General features: G+C 36.7%; 1 protein-coding gene across 1 annotated transcript in view; it reads left to right on the plus strand.

Moving 5' to 3' along the window:
- TRAPPC8 (trafficking protein particle complex subunit 8) overlaps positions 1–23,837 on the plus strand; it is an 87,434-nt gene extending 63,597 nt beyond the window's left edge. Inside the window, exons 20-29 of the mRNA XM_005901047.3 lie at positions 1,102–1,544; positions 3,065–3,212; positions 4,217–4,313; positions 6,347–6,415; positions 6,506–6,564; positions 7,775–7,948; positions 11,470–11,571; positions 15,197–15,342; positions 21,463–21,552; positions 22,791–23,837. Of these exons, the coding sequence (XP_005901109.2) occupies positions 1,102–1,544; positions 3,065–3,212; positions 4,217–4,313; positions 6,347–6,415; positions 6,506–6,564; positions 7,775–7,948; positions 11,470–11,571; positions 15,197–15,342; positions 21,463–21,552; positions 22,791–23,025 (1,563 nt within the window). The 3' untranslated portion in view covers positions 23,026–23,837. The remainder of the gene's footprint in view (positions 1–1,101; positions 1,545–3,064; positions 3,213–4,216; positions 4,314–6,346; positions 6,416–6,505; positions 6,565–7,774; positions 7,949–11,469; positions 11,572–15,196; positions 15,343–21,462; positions 21,553–22,790) is intronic.
- The last annotated feature ends 247 nt before the right edge of the window (positions 23,838–24,084 follow it).

Genomic DNA, 24,084 nt, shown 5'->3' on the forward strand with positions numbered 1-24,084 from the left:
CTAACTTTTTAACCTGTGTTTTGGATTTCTGCATTAATCCCTTATTGTCTCGTGTCCATTTCTGAAGCTTCTCATTTCCCCTGATTTTATCTGATGCCTTAAGAATTTGGCCAGAATGAAGTCTTATTCAAACTTAGATTGAAAGACACAGATATTTCCACTGGACTTTGATAACTCCTTTGGGACAGCCAGCGGTACCTTTACTACTCACACTCTTACTCTCTTATTCCTCCTTTCTGTGATTCTGTCAGAATACTTCTGACATTTATGCTTGTGGATCTTTTAAATGCAAATGACTTACTGGATGGTTTTGTTAGTCCATATTTCTAGCTCTTTAGTAAAGATCAACAGTCCCTCTCTGAAATCCTGAGGCCAGGCATGTGTTGAAAGTTTTTTGTTTTTTTTTTTAATATTTAGAAATCACGCATATACATGTGTGTTTTTATCTTCCACATTTTGTGACCCCTGTTGGGTTTGTGGCAGCACCAGTTATCAAGCACATTAACATAGCTTGAATGAACCACATGAATATTGCACTAAATTCCCACTTAGTCTATAAAGAATCTGTTAGTGAGATCAGGTTTCCCTCACACACTGGGTTATGGGAACCCTGAGGATATTCAGAGATAACCAGGTTTAAAAATTATGGATATGGAATCATGCTTCTGTATGTTCTCCTCTTTTCAGAGCTATTGTGCATCGCTTCATTTTAATGATGTATAAATAAATAGATGAGCTACTTTTTAAGTTGAGAGTGTTAAGGGCTCTTCAGCTGATAACTGTTCATGTAATCATGTTAAATGGCTTAATAGCTTGTCTTAACCATAATCTACACAGCTGTGAAAATTTTGCCGGTGGCCCTCTAGTTGTTGACATTGTACCTTTAATATGTAACTCTGAAATCTGCTACTGAGTAACATTGGTCTCTGTCTAAGAACTCATGGAGTTCTTAATAACCATATACACAGGGAGATATCAAAGAGAATGAATAAAATACTTGTAACCTTGTAGTAAAGAAATAACAGCAACTTAAAGTGTTATTCAGTAGAGGTTCAGAATTTTTAACAGACAATATAATAATATTTTTTCCCTCCAATGCAGGTGTTCTTTATACATTTTCCTACAGGGCTCCTCTGTGGAGAAATCCGAAAAGCCTATGTAGAATTTGTCAATGTCAGCAAATGTCCTCTTACTGGATTGAAGGTTGTTTCTAAACGTCCAGAGTTCTTTACCTTTGGTGGTAACACAGCTGTTCTAACACCGCTGAGTCCCTCGGCTTCCGAGAACTGTAGTGCTTACAAGACTGTTGTGACAGATTCTACCTCTGTGTGTACAGCACTCGTATCGTCAGCTTCGTCTGTGGACTTTGGCATTGGCATAGGAAGTCAGCCAGAGGTGATTTCTGTTCCCCTTCCTGACACTGTTCTCCTACCTGGAGCTTCAGTTCAGCTACCAATGTGGTTACGTGGGCCAGATGAAGAAGGTGTCCATGAAATTAACTTTTTGTTTTACTATGAAAGTGTTAAAAAGCAGCCTAAAATACGGTGAGTATTACAAAATTTTTTAGATTTAACCTCTGCATTAAGGATACGTATATATGAAAAAAAGTGAAAGTGTTACCGACTCTTTGCGACCCCATAGACTAAGTGTATGTAGACTGCCAGGCTCCTTTGTCCATGGAATTCTCCAGGCGTGAATACTGGAGTGGGTAGCCATTCCCTTCTCCAGTGGATCTTCCTGACCCAGGGATCTAACCTGGGTCTCTTACATTGCAGGCAGATTCTTTATCATCTGAGCCACCAGGAAAGTATATACCCATTCAAATAAACATTTTATTATTTGTTAACATATGTTGTTGTTTACTAAGAAATTACCGTTATCCAAATTATGCATGAAGTTTTTATCTGAGGTTGTCCCTAATCTGAGTAGCCAGAAGTGGAAAAAAATTAAGCTACATTAATCTTTTTCATGCTTCTTTCTGTAAACTTCATGGCTTTTTGATACAGCTCTGTGGTCAGAGCTACCACATAATAATGAAATTCACAGGTACCATGAATTAAGAGTGTCATTAGTATACGAAGACAAGTTGCCTACAGTCATCCTTTTTAAAGAAAATTATTTTAACTTTTCCTTTTCTCTAGTGCCCTCCTCTGCCTCCCCCAATTTGTGTGTTTGCAGAGCAAGTAATTTGGGTGGTATTATGGATATCTCTGAAGAAATCAAAACACAAGGAGCTGTAGCTTGTATATTTGCACGACAGAGTATTTCATGCTAATCCTATTGTCATTTTTACAGAATTAACTTGGAATAATTGTGCTACTTTTTAAAATTTGTTTGACTATTTAAAATATCATAAAAGGTTTACTATGAGAACAAAAAGATACAATACTTGTAAGGAAAAGTATGTTGTTAGGTCCTCAGTAAATGTTAATTCCCCTTAAGAAGATGAGTCCTCTGGCCAAAGCAATTCATTAAGGCTTTGTGGAATGTAGTAGTGGTGAAATGAGCTTCCAAAGAAAGTAAAGGTTTCAGAATTTGAATGTCAAAGGGTATAGGCAAAAGAGTAGTAGGTATTCCAGGAAGTAGCTGTATATATGGATAAATATTGACAAGTTAGGAGATACAAACTGAATATAGTTAGTTTGGCTACAGTGTAAAATGTGTAAAAGGGGAATGAAGATTGAATTGTAAAGTTCTCTTGTGGAGAGTCTTGAATGCCAGGTGAAAGTGTGTAATTTATCAGTACTTGGTAGCATCCAGTAACTTTGGAACTATTATCAGAAGAGTCATAATCAAGACGTAACTATATGATGATTACTTTCAGGTCTGTGCTCTGGATGAATTTGAGCAGGGAAAAAGGGAGACTAATAGTTTTCTTCCTAACTGGGAGTAAAGAATTGAACTAAAGTTAGGCTAACTAGATACTCTTACGTTATTGTCTTTGTTTTTTTAATAGTATAAATGGTCCTGAGAGTGAATAGGTTTTAAAAACTTTATTTGGAATTAGAGAATCATAGTGCTGGGAGAGGTTCTTAGATTAAATTTATAATTTTTACTTCTTTAGTCACAGAATATTAAGACATACTGCAGTCATTTGTACCAGCCGATCTTTGAATGTGCGAGCCACTGTCTGCAGAAGTAATTCTCTTGAAGATGAGGAGGGCAGAGGAGGCAATATGCTAGTCTTTGTGGATGTGGAAAATACCAATACTGTAAGTTGGTTTAAAAATAAATTTTGTTTTCAATGAATTTTTTTCCTTCACAAGGCAGCATAAGCTAGGAATTTAGGGAGTGTTCATTTGGAATAGAATATAAAAATATCCTACTTCTCAATTTGCTTTTGTGGCTTTATCCTTTAGTGCTTCAAATAAAAGGATCTAGTGGTATTAATATGCTGCACAGTCGTATGGTGTATAGCCATACATACCACTAATTCAACCCAAAAGAGATCTTATAAAATGCTTTCTAGTCTCACCATTGAGAACGTCTTTTGATGTGATTAAATTTACAAAGTTCTATTAGGATTTCACATTCAGTAGTAACTTGATAACCACTCACTTACACATTTCCAACAGTACCATTTCCTTTATATAAAGCATTTCAAACATTTTATTTACTATTCCTGTTTATGTACTCTAAATATAAAAATGAAAATTCTTGAAGGAAGGGAATGTGATCTTATTAAAATAGAATCTTAGCTTCAGATTGATTCAGTTTAGATACCGATTTGAATTGTTATTAATTCTGTAATGTCCTTTTTCTTTCAACTCCATAAATTTGTAAGGTTATTTCAAGTTGATTGTATTTTGGGATTCTGTTCTTTGTTGCTTTTTTGCCTTAATAAGAATGTGATAGACGAAAAAAAAATAAAATGAAAGTGCTATGGTTTTGATTAAAAATTGATAAATAATTTTTGATAAATAACTCACTATGATAGATTCTAATAACTGAATGCCTTTCAGTATTTAAAAATTTGCCACCAGAAGTATAATTAAATCTGTTTCTTGGATAGGTGATGACTTACCTGTTTTAAGAATGTTTGTGAAGGAATTTAAATAATTGCCATTCCTGAAATATATAGTGTTAATTTATTTCAGAATAAAAATTGCATCTTATGTTTAACTGATAGTGACTTTGATAGCAGTGTCCTTCTCAGTAGAATATACTAAGTTAGTGCCTCTAAATCCTAAATGACTCTCTTACTTCTTTTTGATAGAGTGAAGCAGGTGTGAAGGAATTCCATATAGTACAAGTATCAAGTAGTAGTAAACACTGGAAGTTACAGAAGTCTGTAAATCTCTCTGAAAACAAAGGTTTGTGCTTTTTCCCTCTTCAGAATAAATTCTGATATCTTTATTAGTTTACTCTTCTTCAGAACAGTACCAGAATATAATAAGATTATTGGTGCTTTTCTTATAATTAACTTTTTTAAGCATTAAATTGTGCATTCATTACATTGCATGATTTTTAATGAAACTACCCATCTTAATCAATGATTTCCCATCTTTTTATTGCACATCTTTTCTATTTGTATATTCTTTTTTAAAAAAATTCAGTTGTGGGACTTCGCTGGTGGTCTAGTGGTTAAGACTTCACCTTCCAGTGCAGTGGGTACAGGTTTGATCCCTGATCGGGGAGCTAAGATCCCACATGTCTCGTGGCTAAAAAGCTAAAACATAAAACTGAAGCAGTACTGTAACAAATTCGATAGTGACTTTTAGAAATGATCTATCAAAAAAAAAAAAATTCAATTGTAAAATTAGTGCTTGAATATATGGTCACAGTCAAAATTTCAAATAGTACAGAAGCATATAGACTAGTTTCTCTTTGTTTCCTTTACTGTTGGTAAGCTGTTTTTCTGTATATAATCATACTTCTATGTTGATTGGCTTTTCTGTGTATTTCCAAACCCATATAACACTTAAAAGAACATGCACACTTGTGATATGTATTGTGTAATTGTTTTCCAAAATATTTCTATCATTTTATCATCTTGCCAGTAATATGAGAGTACTTAGTGCTTGTCAGAATAGATTGAAGCTGGCAAAATAATACTCTTTCTAGAAAGAATTGTACATGTATTTTAAAAGATTAAAAAAATGTTTTAAACCCTTACCTAGCCTCACAGTAATCCTTATTTTTGGAATTTATACAAAGGAATTAATTCAAAAATATAAGAAGATCCATATATTGAGAGCAGTTTATTTCAGGGTTATGTTTAATAGGGAAAAATTGAATGTTATCTTTAATGTGAATTAAGCTACAACTCATGTTGTCATTAAAATATATAAGCTTTTAAAATGTGTCTGTAATATAGTGGGAAAATGCATCATAGCAAACTATGTGCATATAATAATATTGATACAAATTATCCACATGAAAAAATACTGATAGGAAATGAAATGATAGCATGGTGGGGTTGTGTGCTCCCTGGCTCCCAAATTCTAAGTTTTCAAAATTTCTGTTTATCTGTATGAACGTGAATTTCAGGAAAATTTAATCTTACCCTTTTAACGAATTGAATGAGATTTGCTTCACTGAGAGAAAAGCAAAGATGTTTTTCAGTCAGTTCAGTTGCTCAGTCGTGTCTGACTCTTTGCGACCCCGTGGACTGCAGCATGCCAGGCTTCCCTGTCCGACAAGAGCTCCCGGAGCTTGCTCAAACTCTTGTCCATAGAGTACGTGATGTCATCCAACCGTCTCATTCTCTCTCGTCCTTTTCTTCTCTTGCCTTCAATCTTTCCCAGCATTGGGGTCTTTTCCAGTAAGTCAGTTCTTCGCATCAGGTGGCCAAAGTATTGGAGTTTAAGTTTCAGCATCAGTCCTTCCAGTGAATATTCAGGACTGATTTCCTTTAGGTTTGACTGGTTGGATCTCCTTGCAGTCCAGGGGACTCTCAAGAGTCTTCTCTAGCACCGCAGTTCGAAAGCATCAGTTCTTCAGCACTCAGCTTTCTTTATAGTCCAACTCTTACATCCATACATGACTACTGGAAAAACCATAGCTTTGACTATTCAGACCTTTGTTGGCAAAGTAATGTCTCTGCTTTTTAATATGCTGTCTAACGGTTGGTCATAGGTTTTATTCCAAGGAGCAAGTGTGTTTTAATTTCATGGCTGCAGTCACCATTTGCAGTGATTTTGGAGCCCAAGAAAATAAAGTCTGTCACTGTTTCCATTGTTTCTCCATTTGCCATGAAGTGATAGGACCAGATGCCATTAAATAAACATTATTTCTAATGATGAAATGTTTTCCAGTTTGGCTATAGAAGTCTGAGTAATGAACTAGGTTTTACCATTTTACAAACGGAGAAAGATCTTTGAAATTTACTCTTTTCTTTTCCTAGACGCCAAACTTGCCAGTAGGGAGAAGGGAAAGTTTTGTTTCAAGGCAACACAGTGTAAGGAAGAAGAAGGTAAATTCATTTTAGTGTCACACTTTCTTAAATGGTCATTTTCTGTTTCGTGCCAATGATATGATTAGTTTGTTCTCCTCCATTTTTTAGTTGTTACGGAGGTCTCAGAAAAATACACCTTTGCAGATATCATCTTTGGAAATGAACAGGTATGCAAGTAAACCTAATAGCATTTGATATTTAAAGTTACAGTTCTGGAGTATCTTGACTGTTTTGGCAAAACTGTTACTCTGGTAATCTCTAAATTCTTTGGTGGATGAACATGTCAGCTTTGTTGAGTTTTGCAACTGTTGTCATGTCCCAAATCAAATAAAAATGCTATATGTAGTATGCCATTTTAATTAGTAATTTAAAATTAGCTTTCTTTTAGATTGTAAGATACTCAGGAGATAAATTTAGCTCTTGGCATTAAAAAAAGGAACAGGATTATAGGAAAGAAACTACCTATTTGGAAAAGTGATCACAGTGGAACATACAGATGATGATCCCCTGGATTTGGGAATATCAAATGGTTCTGAGACCCAAATAATAAGCTGTTTGTAATTTTTTTTTTTTGGTAATGAGATAACTGAAAATTTTTTGTAATTTTTGTAACAAGCGAACTATGTGAACAGTGGTTTAACAGAAAAAAGTTCATGTCTGAGGGGGAAAATCTTACATATTTATTAATATTTAATAATTAACTTGGAAGCTTAACATCTGCTTAACAGAATTTATAATACAGGAAATTAAGTGTCGAGATTCTAAAGTGAAACACAGTATTCTATTAACTAGGGGAAATTCTGTAGTTCTGAGTCTGTTTAAAAGTCTTTTCCCTTATTCTCTCCCTTCAAGTGTAAAAGCTAAGTTAATGCCAATAATTTCATTTGAGTTGTGTTTCATTGGGTATCACCTAGTCTTCCAAGTATTTGATTGGGAAATACTTGTTATTTTTAATAGTAAAACAAATTTTTAAATAGGAAAAAATAATTAAAAATTTTTCTTTTTAACAATCTACTTTTTTTTAAACTGAAGAATTGTTTACAATATTTTATTAGTTTCAAGTGTTCACAGCAAAGTGATTCAGTTGTACATACATATTTATATATATGTTCTTCAGATTCTCAACAGTTAACTTCCTATTTTCTTTTAATACCCATTTGTCTTCCCTGGATACTTGGAAGGTCCAAGTTAATGTCATGGCAGTATAGATTTAAGATTCAGGGTAATTTGTACCAAATATTTTAGGTGTTCAAGCATTAGGGTGGCCTTCTTATATTCAACCAAATTGATAAGAAATGTATAAGTTGTAGAAATACAAATTTTGGCAGGGTATATCTAATTGAAAACACATATAGACAAGTGATTTCCTTTTAACAGATAGTAAGTTCAGCAAGCCCATGTGCAGACTTCTTCTATAGGAGTTTATCCTCTGAATTGAAGAAACCACAAGCCCAGTCTTCGGTGCATACAGGAAAACAGTCAGTAGAGGATGTTATGAAATTAATCCAGAAGTGCAATGAGGTGGATTTGAATATTGTGGTGTTGTGGAAGGTATGTGTTGTTAAATTATTTCAGCAAGCCTTATTTATACTTGATTCTTAAGCTGAACAGTAAATGTAAGCTACTATGTATATTTTTTCTGCTTAAATTTTCCAATTTGAGTTTGAAAGCTGTTTTATAACTTTTTGTTAACAATTCCAGATGACTTTTTTTTTTTTGCCTAAAGGAAAAAAATATTCATTCAAATTAAATGACTTTGTTCTGTTACTTACTACTTACAAGAGGTACTGAGAATATTGTAAAACATGATAAGCTCCATGAAAGCAAAGTGCTATTATTAAACTGTTTATTGTGAGCATTTTCAAACTCTGTAAAAGGAAAAATAACACCACATACCTCTAGGTACCCATTACTCAGGCTCCAGCAGCCACTAATTTGCTGAGGTTCATTTTCCACTGGTATTCCATTAGCTCCTTTACTTTATTTTTACCTTCCTTTATTTTTATTTTGTACTATGTATTTTTAATGACATAATATTTCATCTGTAAAAGCATTTTGTAAACTGCTTTTCTAGCAGATGAGGACTTTCTTGTTGAATATAACCCTGCCATATGATTATCTCACTCTAATTAACAAAAAAATTATTTATAATTACCTAATTGTTGATCTCTGAAATTTTCCAGATTGTTTGAAAATACCATTTTAATAAAAAAAAAAAAAAAACAGATTCAAATGCCATCTACACATACTCATGGCAGACTGCTGCTGCTGCTGCTCCTAAGTCACTTCAGTCGTGTCCGACTCTGTGCGACCCCATAGACGGCAGCCCACCAGGCTCCCCTGTCCCTGGGATTCTCCAGGCAAGAACACTGGAGTGGGTTGCCATTTCCTTCTCCAGTGCATGAAAGTGAAAAGTGAAAGTGAAGTCCCTCAGTCATGTCCGACTCCCAGCAACCCCATGGACTGCAGCCCACCAGGCTCCTCCGTCCATGGGATTTTCCAGGCAAGGGTACTGGAGTGGGGTGCCATTGGCCTTCTCTTCATGGCAGACTAGAATGAGGTAATTTAGGCATTGGTCTCCCCTAACTGAGGGTTCCATCCCGGGGTTGGGAAGTTCCCCTGGAGGAGGGCATGGCAACCCATTCCAGAGTTCTTGCCTAGAGAATCCCTACGGACAGAGAAGCCTGGTGGTTGCAAAGAGTCGGACATGACTGAAGTGACTTAGCACGCACGCAAAGTTAACTTGAACTATAATACAGAGATTTATTTTTCACAGTATACCCTTTTGTATCTTAAGTATGTGTCTTTAGAAATGATTCTACACTGAAATTTAGGACCTTGCCTAGGGATATTCACCTGAACTCTGTGAAGAGGTTTTATTTTGTATTGTCCAGTACAGAGGCCTAACACTGGGACATGTTCATGGTAGATGATCAGAACGTGCATTTTAAATTAATTCAGATGTTCTAGCGTGTTCTTTTTACCAAGCTGTACATTTTTAAATCAACTTTCCTGAAACCGAGCTGGCTTTACATGAGTTCCAATAAAAGTACTTAAGCAAATTGACTCTTGTTGATTATAGAAGGTAAAGATGCTTAATGCTAAAAGGATAAATTATACATTGTTACCTTGAAATCAAATGTCCTTGAAGCTTTGAGTCAAAATTCTATTTTTAGCCTCAATAGCATTGCCCCTTTATGTAAACCAACCATCCATTAAGTGTATAATAGACCTTATGCATTTGTAGCTGTCACTCCACAAACGCCTGCAATGTAACAATTATAATATATCTGAGACAGGATCTTGAGTAATGTGTGCTGTAGTCTGTACTTATTGTTGAGCCCACAGTAACCTTGGTTGGAGGGGTGAGTTATCATTTTAAAAATCACCCTGAATGAAAATCAGCTACTATTATTGCTGATCGCATGAAGAAGAAGAAAACTACCCAAGACTGTGATGCTCCACAGTTAGGAAATGGAAGTTTGAATAGATTAAAGGATGGGATATTGTCTGGTATGTGATAAGTTTATGATTCAGCTCATTTGAGAAAGTGACTAGTAGGTTTTCCTTAGTGAGGGCTCTGAATAATGCACAAAGTATCCCCTTGACTGAAAGAAAACTTGACAATTCATATAAGTTGTGGAGTGGATGCTTAGGGAACATAGCACTCTAATAAAATATGATTCAGAAGAAAACTAAGACCTTGGACAACATTTTTGTTTAAAAAAAATTAGTTGTAAGGGGGTATGATTGAAAGTGTGAAAGTGTTACTCACTCAGTCGTGTCCAACTGTGCAACCCCATGGACTGTAGCCCCCAGGCTCCTCTGCCTATGGGATTTTCCAGGCAAGAATACTGGAGTGGGTTGCCATGCCCTTCTCCAGGCGATCTTCCTGACCCAGGGATTGAACCCGGGTCTCCTGCATGGCAGGTAGATTCTTTACCATCTGAGCCACCAGGGAAAGCCCAAGGGGGTGTAATACAGCTTCTAATTATTCTTAACCAAAAATAAAGGTTTGTTTTGAAAAACGAAGACTTTGTGCAGGAGAGACTGCATTATAGGGTTATGCATGATTTTTTTTTGATCTCACAAGACCACTGAAAGAGATGTGTGTCCTTTGTCAGGACTTTATCAGCTGTCATCCTCTCGATTAAAGATCACTTCATCAAGTATTTATTTAACTCCTCCTGCATTTCTCAGTTGTGTGTGGATGGATGCTAAGCAGGCCTTGGGCCTGCCTGGGCCTTAGTGCAGCACTTCTCCAAGTGTGATCAGTGGATGGCAAATTGCCACACGTGTTAAGTATAGAAATTGAAAATAAACATTTTTGGAATGTTTATAGCATTTGACTCAGTAATTTTGAATCTGTTGAGTCTAATAGTTAAAAAACATTGGGCTTGTCAAAAAAAAAAAAAAAAGAATTTAACTATCTGTAGTTGCATAATGTGATGTTAAGTATATCAGAGCCATTTAGAGATTTTATTTTCTCCAGGATAGAAGTTCAAGAAGAAGAATTACATGCTGGAATAAGTTTTAATATAGATTAAATTAGGCCATTGTATAAGAAGAAAAAAAGCCTTTTTTTTTTTAAGCTTATGTACTTAAATTTAAGATCTCCAAGGACCTGGCATTTCCACTTATAGGATTTACAATTATACTCACTGATTTTGCTCTACTACGTGATAACTCTGGTATGTCTTAGAAGCACAAGTATAAGAAAAAGCCTTTTGCCTGTATATTGTCAATCCAGTAAAGAAAAAAGCTTGTGTTACGGTATAGCACTGTTCTTTTTGGGCCAGCTTCTTAAGCATTCTAGAGAGAATTAGGAAAGGTTTCAAGATTTGTTTCTCCAATATCCAGGTCAACTGTTTTATATTGAGGCAGAGCAGATTTTGACAGATACTTTATTGATTGAAGGAATGAATAAAAGTTAGAAATGCTGACACAGTCATGAGTATTGGTATTTGATAGATATTAGCTGTAATACCTCAACTTTCCAGCAGATTTTGCCTTGGTTACTTTTGAGGTTACTGCCAAGCAGGGGTAACGTTTTTGTGGTTTGTTCTTCTTAGGCTTATGTAGTGGAAGACAGTAAGCAGCTTATTTTGGAAGGTCAGCACCATGTTGTTCTTCGCACTATAGGAAAAGAAGCTTTTTCATATCCTCAGAAACAGGTAATGACATGCTTTGGGGCCTCCTGTGAACTTGTGGGGGGGGGTTTGTTTGGTTGTTTTGCGTTTTTGAAGGTGTCTGATTTCTGCAAGCTTTTATACTGAGATTTGAGTTGGGGGTTGGTAGCAGAAAGCTGATTAAAATTAAAAATGAACAAATTGATTTTGAAGTTTGCTAGCCCTTAATATGGAGAAGGCAGTGGCACCCCACTCCAGTACTCTTGCCTGGAAAATCCTATGGGCAGAGGAGCCTGGAACGCTGCCGTCTATGGGGTCACTTTCACTTTTCACTTTTATGCATTGGAGAAGGAAATGGCAACCTACTCCAGTGTTCTTGCCTAGAGAATCCCAGGGACGGGGGAGCCTGGTAGGGTGCTGTCTATGAGGTCGCACAGAGTCAGACACGACTGAAGCGACTTAGCAGCAGCAGCCCTTAATAAGAGCATTAAGATGCATTTGTGATCCTGGAGTTTCCTAAGATATACTCTTTATTGAATCTAGAACTCATAGTTATAAAAAGAATTGACTTGTATGAGAGGAAGGAACCATATCCTCTATCTTACCTTGCTTATTGTTCAGCAGGCCCACACCATTGCAAAACTTAATGGGACTGGTCATAGAGTGTAAAGGAGGGCCTCTGGAGTTGCGCAGCAGCTGTACTGTTTGTTTTCTCATTTCTCCTAAAATACTGTTTAATCTTATCAAAAGTTCTCATCATATATATAAATAAAATTTAAGCATATTAGTCTTGTGATTCAAAGTAAGTTGCAGACATCTGCCTATCTGCCCCCTAAATACTTGACTGAGTATTCCTGAAGACAAAGACAATCTTCTCCGTAATCACAGAAACCATTACTAATTCAGGAAGTTTAACATTGATGCAGTACTCATATATACAGTCTAAATTCAGATGTCATCGACGGTCTTAGTTATAAGACTTGGTTTGCTTTTTCCCATTCAGAATTCAGTCCAGGATCGAACACTGTGTTCACTTGTCTCTTCAGTCTCTTTTAATCTGGAACATTTTCTGAACCTTTATTTTTCAGTTATCATGTAGACATTTTTGAAGAGCCTTGGCCAGTTATTTTAATGTAAAATAATACTTTAAATATTTCTTATCAAATTAAAGTTACACATTTTTAACTGAAATACTTCCTAAGTGATGTTATATCCCTGTCAGTGTATTACATCAGAAGGCACATGAGAGTCTCCCCTGATGGTCCAGCAGTTAAGACTCTGCCTTTCAATGCAAGGGGTTGGTTCGATCCCTGGTTGGGGAGCTAAGATCCCTCACGTCTCAGCGCCAAAAAACCAAAGCATAAAACAAAATCAATATTGTAACAAATTCAATAGAGACTTTAAAAATGATCCATGTCAAAAAATCTTAAAAAAAATAAAAAGGCACGTGATATTAATTTGTGCCATTATAGGTGATGGATCATTTGATTAAGATATTACCTGCCATGTTTCTCCACAGTATTACTATTTTTCTTTTTATTTATAAGAAGTAATTGTGGGGAGATAATTTGGGACTATGTAAATGTGATTTCTCATCAAAGTTAGGTATACTAGCTTTACATTCCATTGGTAATAATATAATTTGAATTGATTTTTACTTTAGTGATGACTAATGGTAATTTTCTGTTAGGTTTAATGAAGATATATTTAACCCCAAATCTCTTTTGTACTTTCAGAAAGTTTTTTTCCTCAAACTGAGTTGATTAATTAAAAATCTCATTTTATTTATAAATTGTCATATTTTGATAATTTGGAACATCTCAAGGCAAGATTTTCATTTATAAAATGAAACAAAGTGTTCTCTATAAAATTTACTCATGTTATATTCCCATTTTACAAAAATACTATCTAGGGCATATCCCTTTTATTTCTCTGTATTTCACCTTTGAAATATTTTACATGATTAGCTGAGTTGGGAGATATGGCATGTTCATCATATTGAGGATAATATATATGGAGCTCAGAGACTTTAAGATTGATGACCTAGTGCAATTTACTTGCATAACTTGATAAACTTTAGCTTACTTATAAAACAGGGAGTATATCTTGCCTCTCTTGTGATGGAACTCTCTATCTTGGAGTATAACTGTCTGTCACCCTTATTGGAAAAAACTACTGTACAAATTGTCCAGCACTCACTGTGAAAATTGTTGCTGCTTTTAAGCTGACAGAGAGGGACGCTTTTGTCAGTATTCCCTCAGTAAATTAGCTTCAGGTTTTTGGTAGCCTTTTATGGCTGTTGTTCATGTGTTTGCCTCCTGGTAGGTGGTATGTAGAGATTCAGTATAGTTTAGAAGCCTCAAATAACAGCTTGTTTATCTTAGATGATTATACTGTGTTAAACAATAGGATATTTTTTGAACTTTTTATTAAAGTTTAACAAAAATGCAGAAGAGTGAGTTTTCACAAATTGAAGAACACTCCAGTATAAGCAGGACCCAGATTAAGAAGGGAAACTTCAGACGTTCAGCTCCTTCTGGCTTCCAGGCACAAGTTTTTCCTCCTCCAGAGTAAACCTCTACAGTCACTTTCCTCTCACTCATAAGTTAAAAACAAATTTGAATATTGCTTTGGCAGCTGTATAAATCAAGGGTCAGCAAACTTTTTCTGAGGAAAGCTGGATAATAAACATTTCTGACTTTGCTGGCCAGAAGGTTTTTGTCAGAATTACTCATCTCTGTTGTTTAGAGTCCCAAAGCAGCCATAGCCAGTATGTAAACAAATGGATGTGGCTCTGTTTCCATAAAACTCTCTTTACAAAAACCAGAAGCAGGCTGGCTTTGGCCCATGGGATGTGGTTCGCCAGTCCTGGGTGTAGATCAGATTCCAACTAGGCTACCAGGAAATTAAAAAATCAAAATTTTCTGATGGTAAAGGAAAATGGAGAAAAAATTAATCAAGGAAGAGGACTTCCATGGTGGTCCAGTGGTTGGGAGTCTGCCTATCAATGCAGAGGACATGGGTTTGATCCTCGGTCTGGGAAGATACATGCTTGGGGACAGCTAGGCTGGTGAGCCACAACTAGTGAAGCCCATGCACCTAGAGCCTGTGCTCCACAGCAAGAGAACCCATCCAGTGAGAAGCCTGTGCACTGCAACTTATAGAGAGTAGCCCCCACTCACTGCGGTTAGAGAAAGCACACCCACAGCAAGGAAGACCCAGTGCAGCCATAAATAAATAAGGAGAATATTTTAAAAACTCTCGAAGCAGATGATATACAATTGAATGTCTATAGCCTAAGTACTAAGCAGTTTTATTAGATGAGAAACACAGCAACTTTTGAAATTATTATTATTGTGAACCCATTTTTACGTATGAGGAAATTAAGTCTTGAAGTATTAAATAACTATAGAACTACTATGTGAGGTTGTTGGATATCAAGTTAACACTAGCACATAATAGAGAATGAATAAATGATTACAGATCCTAGTTTTTTATCCTAGGTTGTATTGCACATGATTTCTACTGTTAGTTTATTAGTTTTTACAGCAGAAAAAGTATTGTACATGCTTTACTTTATTTCCACTGGTTTTAGCTTCTTTTGTTTGTATCTGTTAAACCTTACTTTAAGAAGGCAGTGTTTTCATTGTTGTATTTTTTCTTTTCTCAGGAGCCACCAGAAATGGAACTATTAAAATTTTTCAGGCCAGAAAACACTACAGTTTCCTCAAGACCATCAGCAGAGCAGCTTTCTAATCTTATTAAAACGAGTCTTCACTATCCAGAATCATTTAATCATCCCTTTCATCAAAAAAGGTTTGAGATGTATTTTTGTTAAAATTTTTCTGCAATATACACACCTGTGTGTGCATGCACACACATCCACACGTTTATTAATAGCATTCACACAAATATTGAAGAAGAAATCTAGACTAATATTGAGTCTACAGAAATTGCCATTAAGTAATTTACGTGTTACTATGGTTATTATATGTTGCTACTGTAATTAATAGATGGATATTTCCTCAGCCAATTAGTTGTCAGAAGTTTTCTTTTGATGAACATATATATCATTAAGTCAAAAAGAAAAATAGTAAATCATTTTGTTTTTGTTTTAGATACAGAATAAACCTGAGACATGACTATGGTGTAGATTCATCAGTTTACGTTTAGACAGCATCATTGGCTTAAGGTTTACCAAGTGTTAAACTTTTGGGGGGTGATGTATTTATAATTTTGACAAATAGTTTGATTACATAAATTTGAGGTTCTAAAATAAAAGGTCCTAAGTCAGGTGATACTTCAAAAAGGAGCTGGTTTGCAGATATAAAACAAGATGGAGTGAAGTCTGTTAGAGCCAGTCTGTAAATTAGAATTGAAGGTGTAAGTTTTGGTGAAGGCACCATGGGTAGGGGTAGGGAAGAGGTGGGATAGAACAAGAGAGAATGGTGACCCATAGAACAGTGGTATTGGAGAGATGAGCTAAGGAGCAAGGAGTCCATCAAGAATACTGGTCGAGAAGTAGCAGTCAAAGAATTAGGAAGACAAGACCAGTGAGTAGAAAGTGGGATCAAAGAGGTGGAGTGAGAGCAGTTCAAGGAGAAGAAAGTGGCTGCAAAAAGTCGTTTCATTGGTTCTGACAATAAAGAAGTCATTCCTGATTTTGAGAAGACTCTTAACTGTATGAGGGGTGGAAGCATGACACAGTAGGTTTTGAGGAGAGATAGAGGTGGGAAGGAAGTAAGGATACTGGTGTAGACCACCAGCCTTTCAAGAAGCCTGGCTGTGAACAGGGATCAGGGAATACCCTTCAGTATTACTGTTTTCTTACTTAGAAGATACAGATTGTATTTATGGTCTTGAAGGAAATGATGGGACGCAAGAAGGGCAACAAAACCCTTAATAGATGAAAAGGTAACGCTGAAAAGTGGCAGGATTAGCTTTGGACAAAAAGATGAAAGTAGGGAGAAATTTTAACAAGTCTGCACATGCCTCCCTTTTAGAGAGTTTGTAGGAGCAAGGTTAAGTACTCAAAGTACTCTAGGAAATGAGAAAGGGTAGAGAATTTTTAAAAGTGAAATTTGAGGATAACTACTGAGAGGAATGAGAAGCTGGCTGAGAACACAGAGTGCTGGGCAAAACGAAGACCTTCACAGAGACTTAGGAGCATCAGAAGTATCTAAAACGTAACTTGAATGGTGCCAACCATTTTTAAACCTTTTTATTGTGAAATATAACACATTAAAAAATGAAGTTGCTCAGTTGTGTCCGACTCTTTGCAACCCCATGGACTGTAGCCCACCAGGCTCCTCCGTCCATGGGATTTTCCAGGCAAGAATACTGGAGTGGGTTGCCATTTCCTTCTCCAGGGGATCTTCCCCATCCAGGGATCGAATCCAGGTCTCCCGCATTTTAGGCAGACGCTTTACCATCTGAGCCACCAGGGAAGTATAACACATAGAAAAGTTCTCAAAACTGAAAATGTGTGGCCACAGTGATTCTTTTCCATAAAACTAATACCCAAAAAATCATCTCTAGGGAAGAAAAAATTGCTAGCAGTCTCAAGCCCCCTGTGTACTTGCCGTCCATCCCCAGTATTAGCAGTCATTTCTTTGCTCCTCTTTATAATTTTCCAACCAAGTTTACATCTCCGTATTTTGATTTTTGTGGGGTTTTTGAACTTTAGTATTATACAGAGTTTATTCTTTTTATGCCCAGTTTCTTTCAAACTAGTTTTACTAATTAGTACATCCCCACTAGTAGTACGTGGGAGTTCCTTCTGTTGATACCTTCACCAACACTTTCTGTTGTCAGACTTCTAAAAATTTTAGCCATTTAAGTTATTTTTAAATACTTTTGGTCTTAAATCTTTGTCTAGGTCTTAATTGCTCGGTACTCAGTCTGTGTGCCTTTGACTGACAGAGGCATGCTGGTATCACTTGAGGAAATTAAAAAAAAAAAGGAAGCTGCTTTGATCCTACTCCCAGAGATTCCCATTTGATTGGCCAAGGGTTCAGGCAGGACATCCAGAGTTCCTGAAGTTCTCCAGGTGATTCTAATGTGCAGCCAAAGCTGAGGAAAGAAATGTTTTATCCCTACTGAACCTGTCTTGATTTCACACACTTGCATAGACAGTTTTGATTCCATAATATTTCATTGTACCTCACGGTTCTACTTTGTCCCTGTTTATCAAACCCTGTCCTGCATCATGTATTTCCTGAACATCTTAGATTCCATGGTGCTGCTTAGTGGTTAAAACCTGGGCTGTGTGTTAGAGGCTGGAACATGAAGGACTTCTCCGTGTGATTTTGTTAGGGTTGAAAAGCATCATAGAAACTTGGCAGTGCAGGGAAGTATGTAAAACAGGACAGATTTGATCAAACTAAAGCAGAACAGTGAGCTAAAATAAAGCATCACAGAATTCAAACTGTGCATGGAAGTATGTGAAAACAAGGAAGGGTCGAGAAGGATAAGATACGGCAGTTTCTTCCAACTTGGCTGCACATTAGAATCACCTGGAGAATTTTTAAAATCTTGATGTTCAGGCCAGTTAAATCAGAACCTGGGAATAGGACCCAAGTGTCTGTATATTTTAAATAAATCCTCAGATTGCCACAATAATGCTTTGTGAGACACCGCTCCAGAATTCAGTAGCTTACAGAGCATTTATTCCCACGCTCATGGGTGTGCAGAGCATCGACAACTTCGATTCTCCTTCAGTCTGTGGGTTGGTTGGATTCATGTCTGTGCACATGTATTTTGGGGGTTAGTCCAAATGGGCAGCAACTAGCTGTTCTTCTCATGGCGTATCTCTGAAGTACAGAAAGTGAGCTACGTTGCAGTAGCACATTTAAAGCTTCTGCTTGCATCAGTCATTATTACTCCATTGGCCAAATAGCCTGTCCTTCACAGTCAACAAAGATGATCCCCCATCACACAGCTGGAACGTGAGGGGAGTGAATAATTGTTAAACAATAATGACCATTACCACAGTAATCAGGGTTGAGAATCGGTGAATTAGAGGGTCAAATGATTGGACATTCCAGTGAAACTGAAGATCAGAAGCATAATTGAGAGAGCTGGTGATCGTGGTCAGTGAGTGGAAAAGCTGAGGAGTATTTCAGAGGTAGTTATTTTAGGGGACTAAAAAAAAATTCACGGTTAAGTCATGAAAGACAGATGACTGAGTTTTGAATACTCCTGGTGGTTATGGAGGTGATAGATTAAGGGTTTGAGAAGGAGCTGAATAAATTGTCTACCTAAACAGTGAAGTTCACCAAAAAGATGACAAAATTCAGGATTGAAAAGAAGAAAGCAAACTCAAGCAGAAGCTTTTAATGAATGAAACCGGTAAGATGATGTGGAAGAGAAGGCCTGTGCAGTGCTTTCTGTCTAGGTGGCAGGCCTCTGCTTGACCCACATCGTAGATGAATCAAGGGTGGGGTGGGGTGAAGCAGATGCTTCCCTCATCTTTACCCCAGATATTTCAAAATGCTTATCCCTTCACCTGCCCCAAGGAATCTCTGTTGCACTGAGTTACGTTCACTAGTTTAGTTTGTTAGTTTGAGGGCAAAGAAAAAGAGCAAAAACCTTGGAGTAGTTTATGACAAAAGTGGAGGTGTTTTTATAGGAGAGAGAGGAGGAAGAACTCAACAAGGGGTGTTAACTACATTAATGAGACATTCTGGCCTGAGATGCGGAAGATGCTGGAAGATAAACAGCATCTGTTATGGCAAGGCCTGTAGAGGCAGCTGTGTCCTCAGCCAGATTTCAGTTAAAGTGAGGTGTGGCACATAAAGAGAAGAGACTGAAGATCTGGAGGAGTGTTCTTAATGCCATGGGAAGTGGGGAGGGGCACGACAGGAGGCGACTTGGTCATGGCAGTGGGACACAGGGCAGCAGAGGAATGAGAATACGAGAAACAGCAAAGCGTCAAACTGGGGTTAGCTGCCATCGCTCCTCACAGTAAGAAGGCGTGTTAAATAGTGTTTGTGAAGCTTTTGAACGTGTGCTAGGCATTATTGTCAGCGCTTAGCATATTTCATCTTACCAGCCACCACAAGAAACTCAAGAGATGGGTAAAGTTATTATTCCTAGGTTACAGTTGAGGAAACTGAGAAACAGAATTGTTGAGCTGACATGTGAACCCTAGCAGTCTGACTCTAGAACTCATGCTGTTAATAATACCAGATGTTAGTGGTGGGGGAATGGTTGTTAGCAGTTTGATCTTTAGGCACTGTTTTTGGCTCATCAGATGAGCATTTTAGAAAGGCTGTTTTGTGAAGCAGTGATTTTTGAAAGGTGGTCCCAGAGCAGCAGCAGTTGGGAACTTATTAGAAACGCAGATTTTGGGCCCCACCCAGCCCTTCTGAATGAGAAACTCTGGGGATGGAGCCCAGCAGTCTCTTTTATCAAGCCCTCCTGTGACTGTGGTGCAGTGTAGTGGGAGGATCACACGTCAGGTATGAGAAACACCCAGTTGAAGATTGGTTTACGTCAGAACACTAATTCAGAGGTGATTAGTAAACCAAGAGATGCAGTGACTTGAGCTCGTAAGGAATGTGAATTTTGAATGAAGTCACCAGCCTCCAGAGCTGTGTGGGAAACAGAATTGATAGGAATTTGTGACGAATAGAAGAAAGTTGGGAATGGGGGGCTAATGAGGCAGTAGCCCCCATTCCCACTTTAAAAAAAAAAAATACTTGGGATGATGCCCACGCTTTGCTGGGGAGATGAGAGTGCTATTCACTGAAACAGCGATGGAGGAAGAAGAGGAATGAAGATAATGACTTTGGGGTTAGGAAGCATCCAGATGTTCTTATTTCTTTCACTGGAAGCATCTAGATAGAGCATGGAGGATTTGAGGCTCAAGTGGCAACACTGCTAGAGTTCCTGAGGTTTTGCTTTGAGTTACAAGTTACATGACTTGAATTTAACTTAATGAGGGGCTCTAGACTAGACCACTGTTCATTAGTCTAGGTTGTCCTCCATTCCTGTGAGAAGTTTGTGGGGAAGGTAAGGATGTAGCATGAGTTTTTGAAATTAACCTAGTTTTTGTCTAAGGAAATCTGTTACTTGCACTGTGTTTTGGAAGCGTTTCTTAGTAAGGGGATATAAAATTTTTGAGAGCATAAAATATATTATCTGAGCAGAATTTTAATATTGTATGAGCTCATAAGATTTTTTTACTGTTGTTCTTTATGTTAATAGGGTAACGTATTTTAAATAATACTATGTAACCAGGCTTCATTTGTGCATAGAGTATGTTCATTTATTATGTTCTTAATATGAACTCTGCACCAGTCTGTTCTTAGGTCCTCTTCTCTCACTCCCTGTCCTTTCTCCTGTGCTAAGTGAGATCAGAAACTAGGTTAACTGAGCAAATATGTCTACTTGAAAGGGCTTTTCTCATAACTGGCTATACAGAAATAATTCTCATAGTCTCCCAATCATGATGGCTTCTGTGCAGATTTGATAGGATAGCAAATGTCAATCTAGGCCAAGTTCTCAAAGTTAAGTAATTTTTGAGAAACACAAAGAACAGCGTTAGTTATTGGCACCTTTTCACGATTTTTTTTTCCCTCCATTTGTCTTTCTTAGTTGCAGTTGTTTCCTTCTGTTTTTCATTTTGGGAAATAACAACCTAGAAACATTCTGGTTATTTTTAAAGATTAGCTTTAATAAAAGGAAATAAAAATGGTTTTGTGAATGTATATATTCTAATATTTAGTATTCAAGCATTGTATTAATATGTTTTACTTCTTATTTATGTAACTCATTTAGCTTGAGTGATTTTAGAACTCAGTTTTTTTCCTTACTTGAATATAATTATTTTTGAGAATCTTATGCTGTTAGGTAACTGTAAGTTTTATGTTCAAGAAAGTGTTTTTGTTTTCAATACCCCACTAATCTTTTTTTGGTTTTTCTTTTCCACAGCCTTTGTTTAGTACCAGTGACCCTTTTACTTTCCAATTGTTCCAAGGCCGACGTCGATGTTATAGTTGATCTTCGGCATAAAACAACAAGGTAAAGATTTGTTTAGGGCAGGTTTATTTTATAGTTAAAGATTGAGTTGAAAGTAGTTTAATATTTTGAAATTATGCAAATAATTATCTAATATAGATAGAGTTTACTCAGGCATACCGTTTTTTGTTTGGTATTAAGAAGTGTTAGCAAAGGGACTTGCCAACTCTGTGCTCCCAAGGCAGGCATCCCAGGTTCGATCCCTGGTCGGGCAACTGGATCCCACATGCCACAGCTAAGATTGAAGATCCTGTGTGCTGCAACTAAGACTTGGCACAGCCAAATAAAAGAAGTGTTAGAGAAGAGTTACAGAGATTTGTCTTAGCATTTCAGTAGTCGCAAATGAAAACTGGTTTCTAAAAGCAGCAATTCTGGCCAGAGGTGACAATTTTTATAAAAGCTTGTTGGTGATAAAGAACTCTAAACTTGAAAATCAGTAAGTTCATGATAGAAGTTTTTTTGGTCTTGTTTTGTGATTTATAAAATAATGCTGCTGCTGCTGCTGCTAAGTCACTGCAGTCGTGTCCGATTCTGTGCAACCCCATGGACTGCAGCCTACTAGGCTCCTCCGTCCCTGGGATTCTCCAGGCAAGAACACTGAAGTGGGTTGCCATTTCCTTCTCCAGCAACAGCAAAAAAAAAAAAAAAAAAATGCAGGTCTATATTGGCAGTCCTAAGAGCTATGTGCTTTTCAGAATTCAGAAAATTTGGGATCTTTAGAAAAGCAGTGTGAAGCATATGCTGATTATTAATTACAGTATAACACTGCAAATAGGATCTGGGTCAGCTCTCTGAAATCTGAACATATTTTGTGTATCATAAATTAATTAACTAATGTCTTATTGGTAGACACTGGGTTGGTCTCCATGTTTCAATATTATAAACAGTCTAAATATTATAACCATTCTTAGATATACATTTATTTTTATGTATGGAGAACCAGGTGGTTAAAAGCTCAGGTTTGAAATCAGGTTTCCTATTTACTGGCTGCTGTTGTGAGTGTTAAATGAGATAATTCACTCTTAGCACTAAGTCTAGAACATAGTAACTGTTAATAAATGTTAGTTATAGAAATAGTAATATTAGTTATTACTATTGATGTTATTATTAATAAACAGTTGGCATCATAAATAATTTCTAGAATTAGAGTTGCTGGATGAAAGGGATGTGTTACTGGGGCTTTGGGAAAAAATTCCTGAAGAAAAAATATCCTCCAACTTACCATTTTCCTCCTCCCTTAGCCCAGAAGCTTTGGAAATCCATGGATCATTTACATGGCTGGGACAAACACAGTATAAACTTCAGCTTAAAAGCCAGGAGATTCACAGTTTGCAGCTGAAAGCATGCTTTGTCCACACGGGTGTTTATAACCTTGGAACTCCTAGGGTATTTGCCAAGTTATCGGACCAAGTCACGGTGTTTGAAACAAGTCAGCAGAGCTCCATGCCTGCCCTGATCATCATCAATAATGTGTGACACCTTACAGATTTGTACTGAAATGCACAAGAATCAGTTTTATTTTACTGGATGGGTTTTACAGCAGTATTTGAAATGCCTAACTTGTTCGGGAGGTTGGTGTCGGATCACTGCAGAATACTTTTGGTTTGTCTATTTGTTGATGATGCAAAGCACGTTGGACTGAGAATACTTAAATTCTTTTTTTGTATTTCTTTAAACCCTGGTAATAATTTACACGCTCATAATACAGAATTCAGCATATCCATGCACCTTATTAAGCCCCATCTTAAAACCAGTGTCTAAGTCTGCTGTTACAACTTACTGATGGTATATGAACATTAGGAGAGGATTTGAAGGAAGAAAAGGCCTTGTTGGCAATACTCCTTTTAAGCCATTAGTCTATAAATTCCAGCTTTACTGTGAAGTTCTATAGAGTGTCAAATACACGGTTTCTTGTCTTACTTCACACAATTCTCTAAAATCAGTTTTGAACTTTGGTTATGAGTCTTCATACTTCAGTATCTGGTCGTTCCTATGGCTTATACATAACTTTGTAAAAAGAAAAAAATTTTTTTCTGATGCTTTGAATATAGTTTTGAAAGGAGTTGACTTCCGCCCCTCTCATTCATCTCAGCATAGAGTGCACTATTTCACAATATGAGATTTTTGTCATTTAAATTATCATATTCTTTATTATGTAACTTTAACAATTGAGTTGATCTGTTTAAAATATAAATCTACTCAAGTTAATTAAAAATAAGCTTTTCAAAAATGTATTATATTTATAACAAATGTACTGTAAATAGAATAAAGACATGCTATTCACTGTATAGATTTATTAGATGCCTTTTAAAAAAAATTCTGAGAACTTAATATATTCTTTATTCAAAATCAATGCCAACCATATTATTATAGCAGGTAGCAGATCAGTTTCCTGAGAAAGTGTTACCTTTGTTTCCAAAAGTGAAGAACAGTCTTTGTTCCTACAGCCCTTGCTGGCTGTGTTATAAATGAGCAAATGCATTTTGTCTTTAAATGTGTCATGTCTGATACCCAGTTACAACTTTGATAATCCTG

This window comes from Bos mutus, chromosome 24, assembly GCF_027580195.1.
Source record: "Bos mutus isolate GX-2022 chromosome 24, NWIPB_WYAK_1.1, whole genome shotgun sequence".
Classification (NCBI taxonomy): domain Eukaryota; kingdom Metazoa; phylum Chordata; class Mammalia; order Artiodactyla; family Bovidae; genus Bos; species Bos mutus.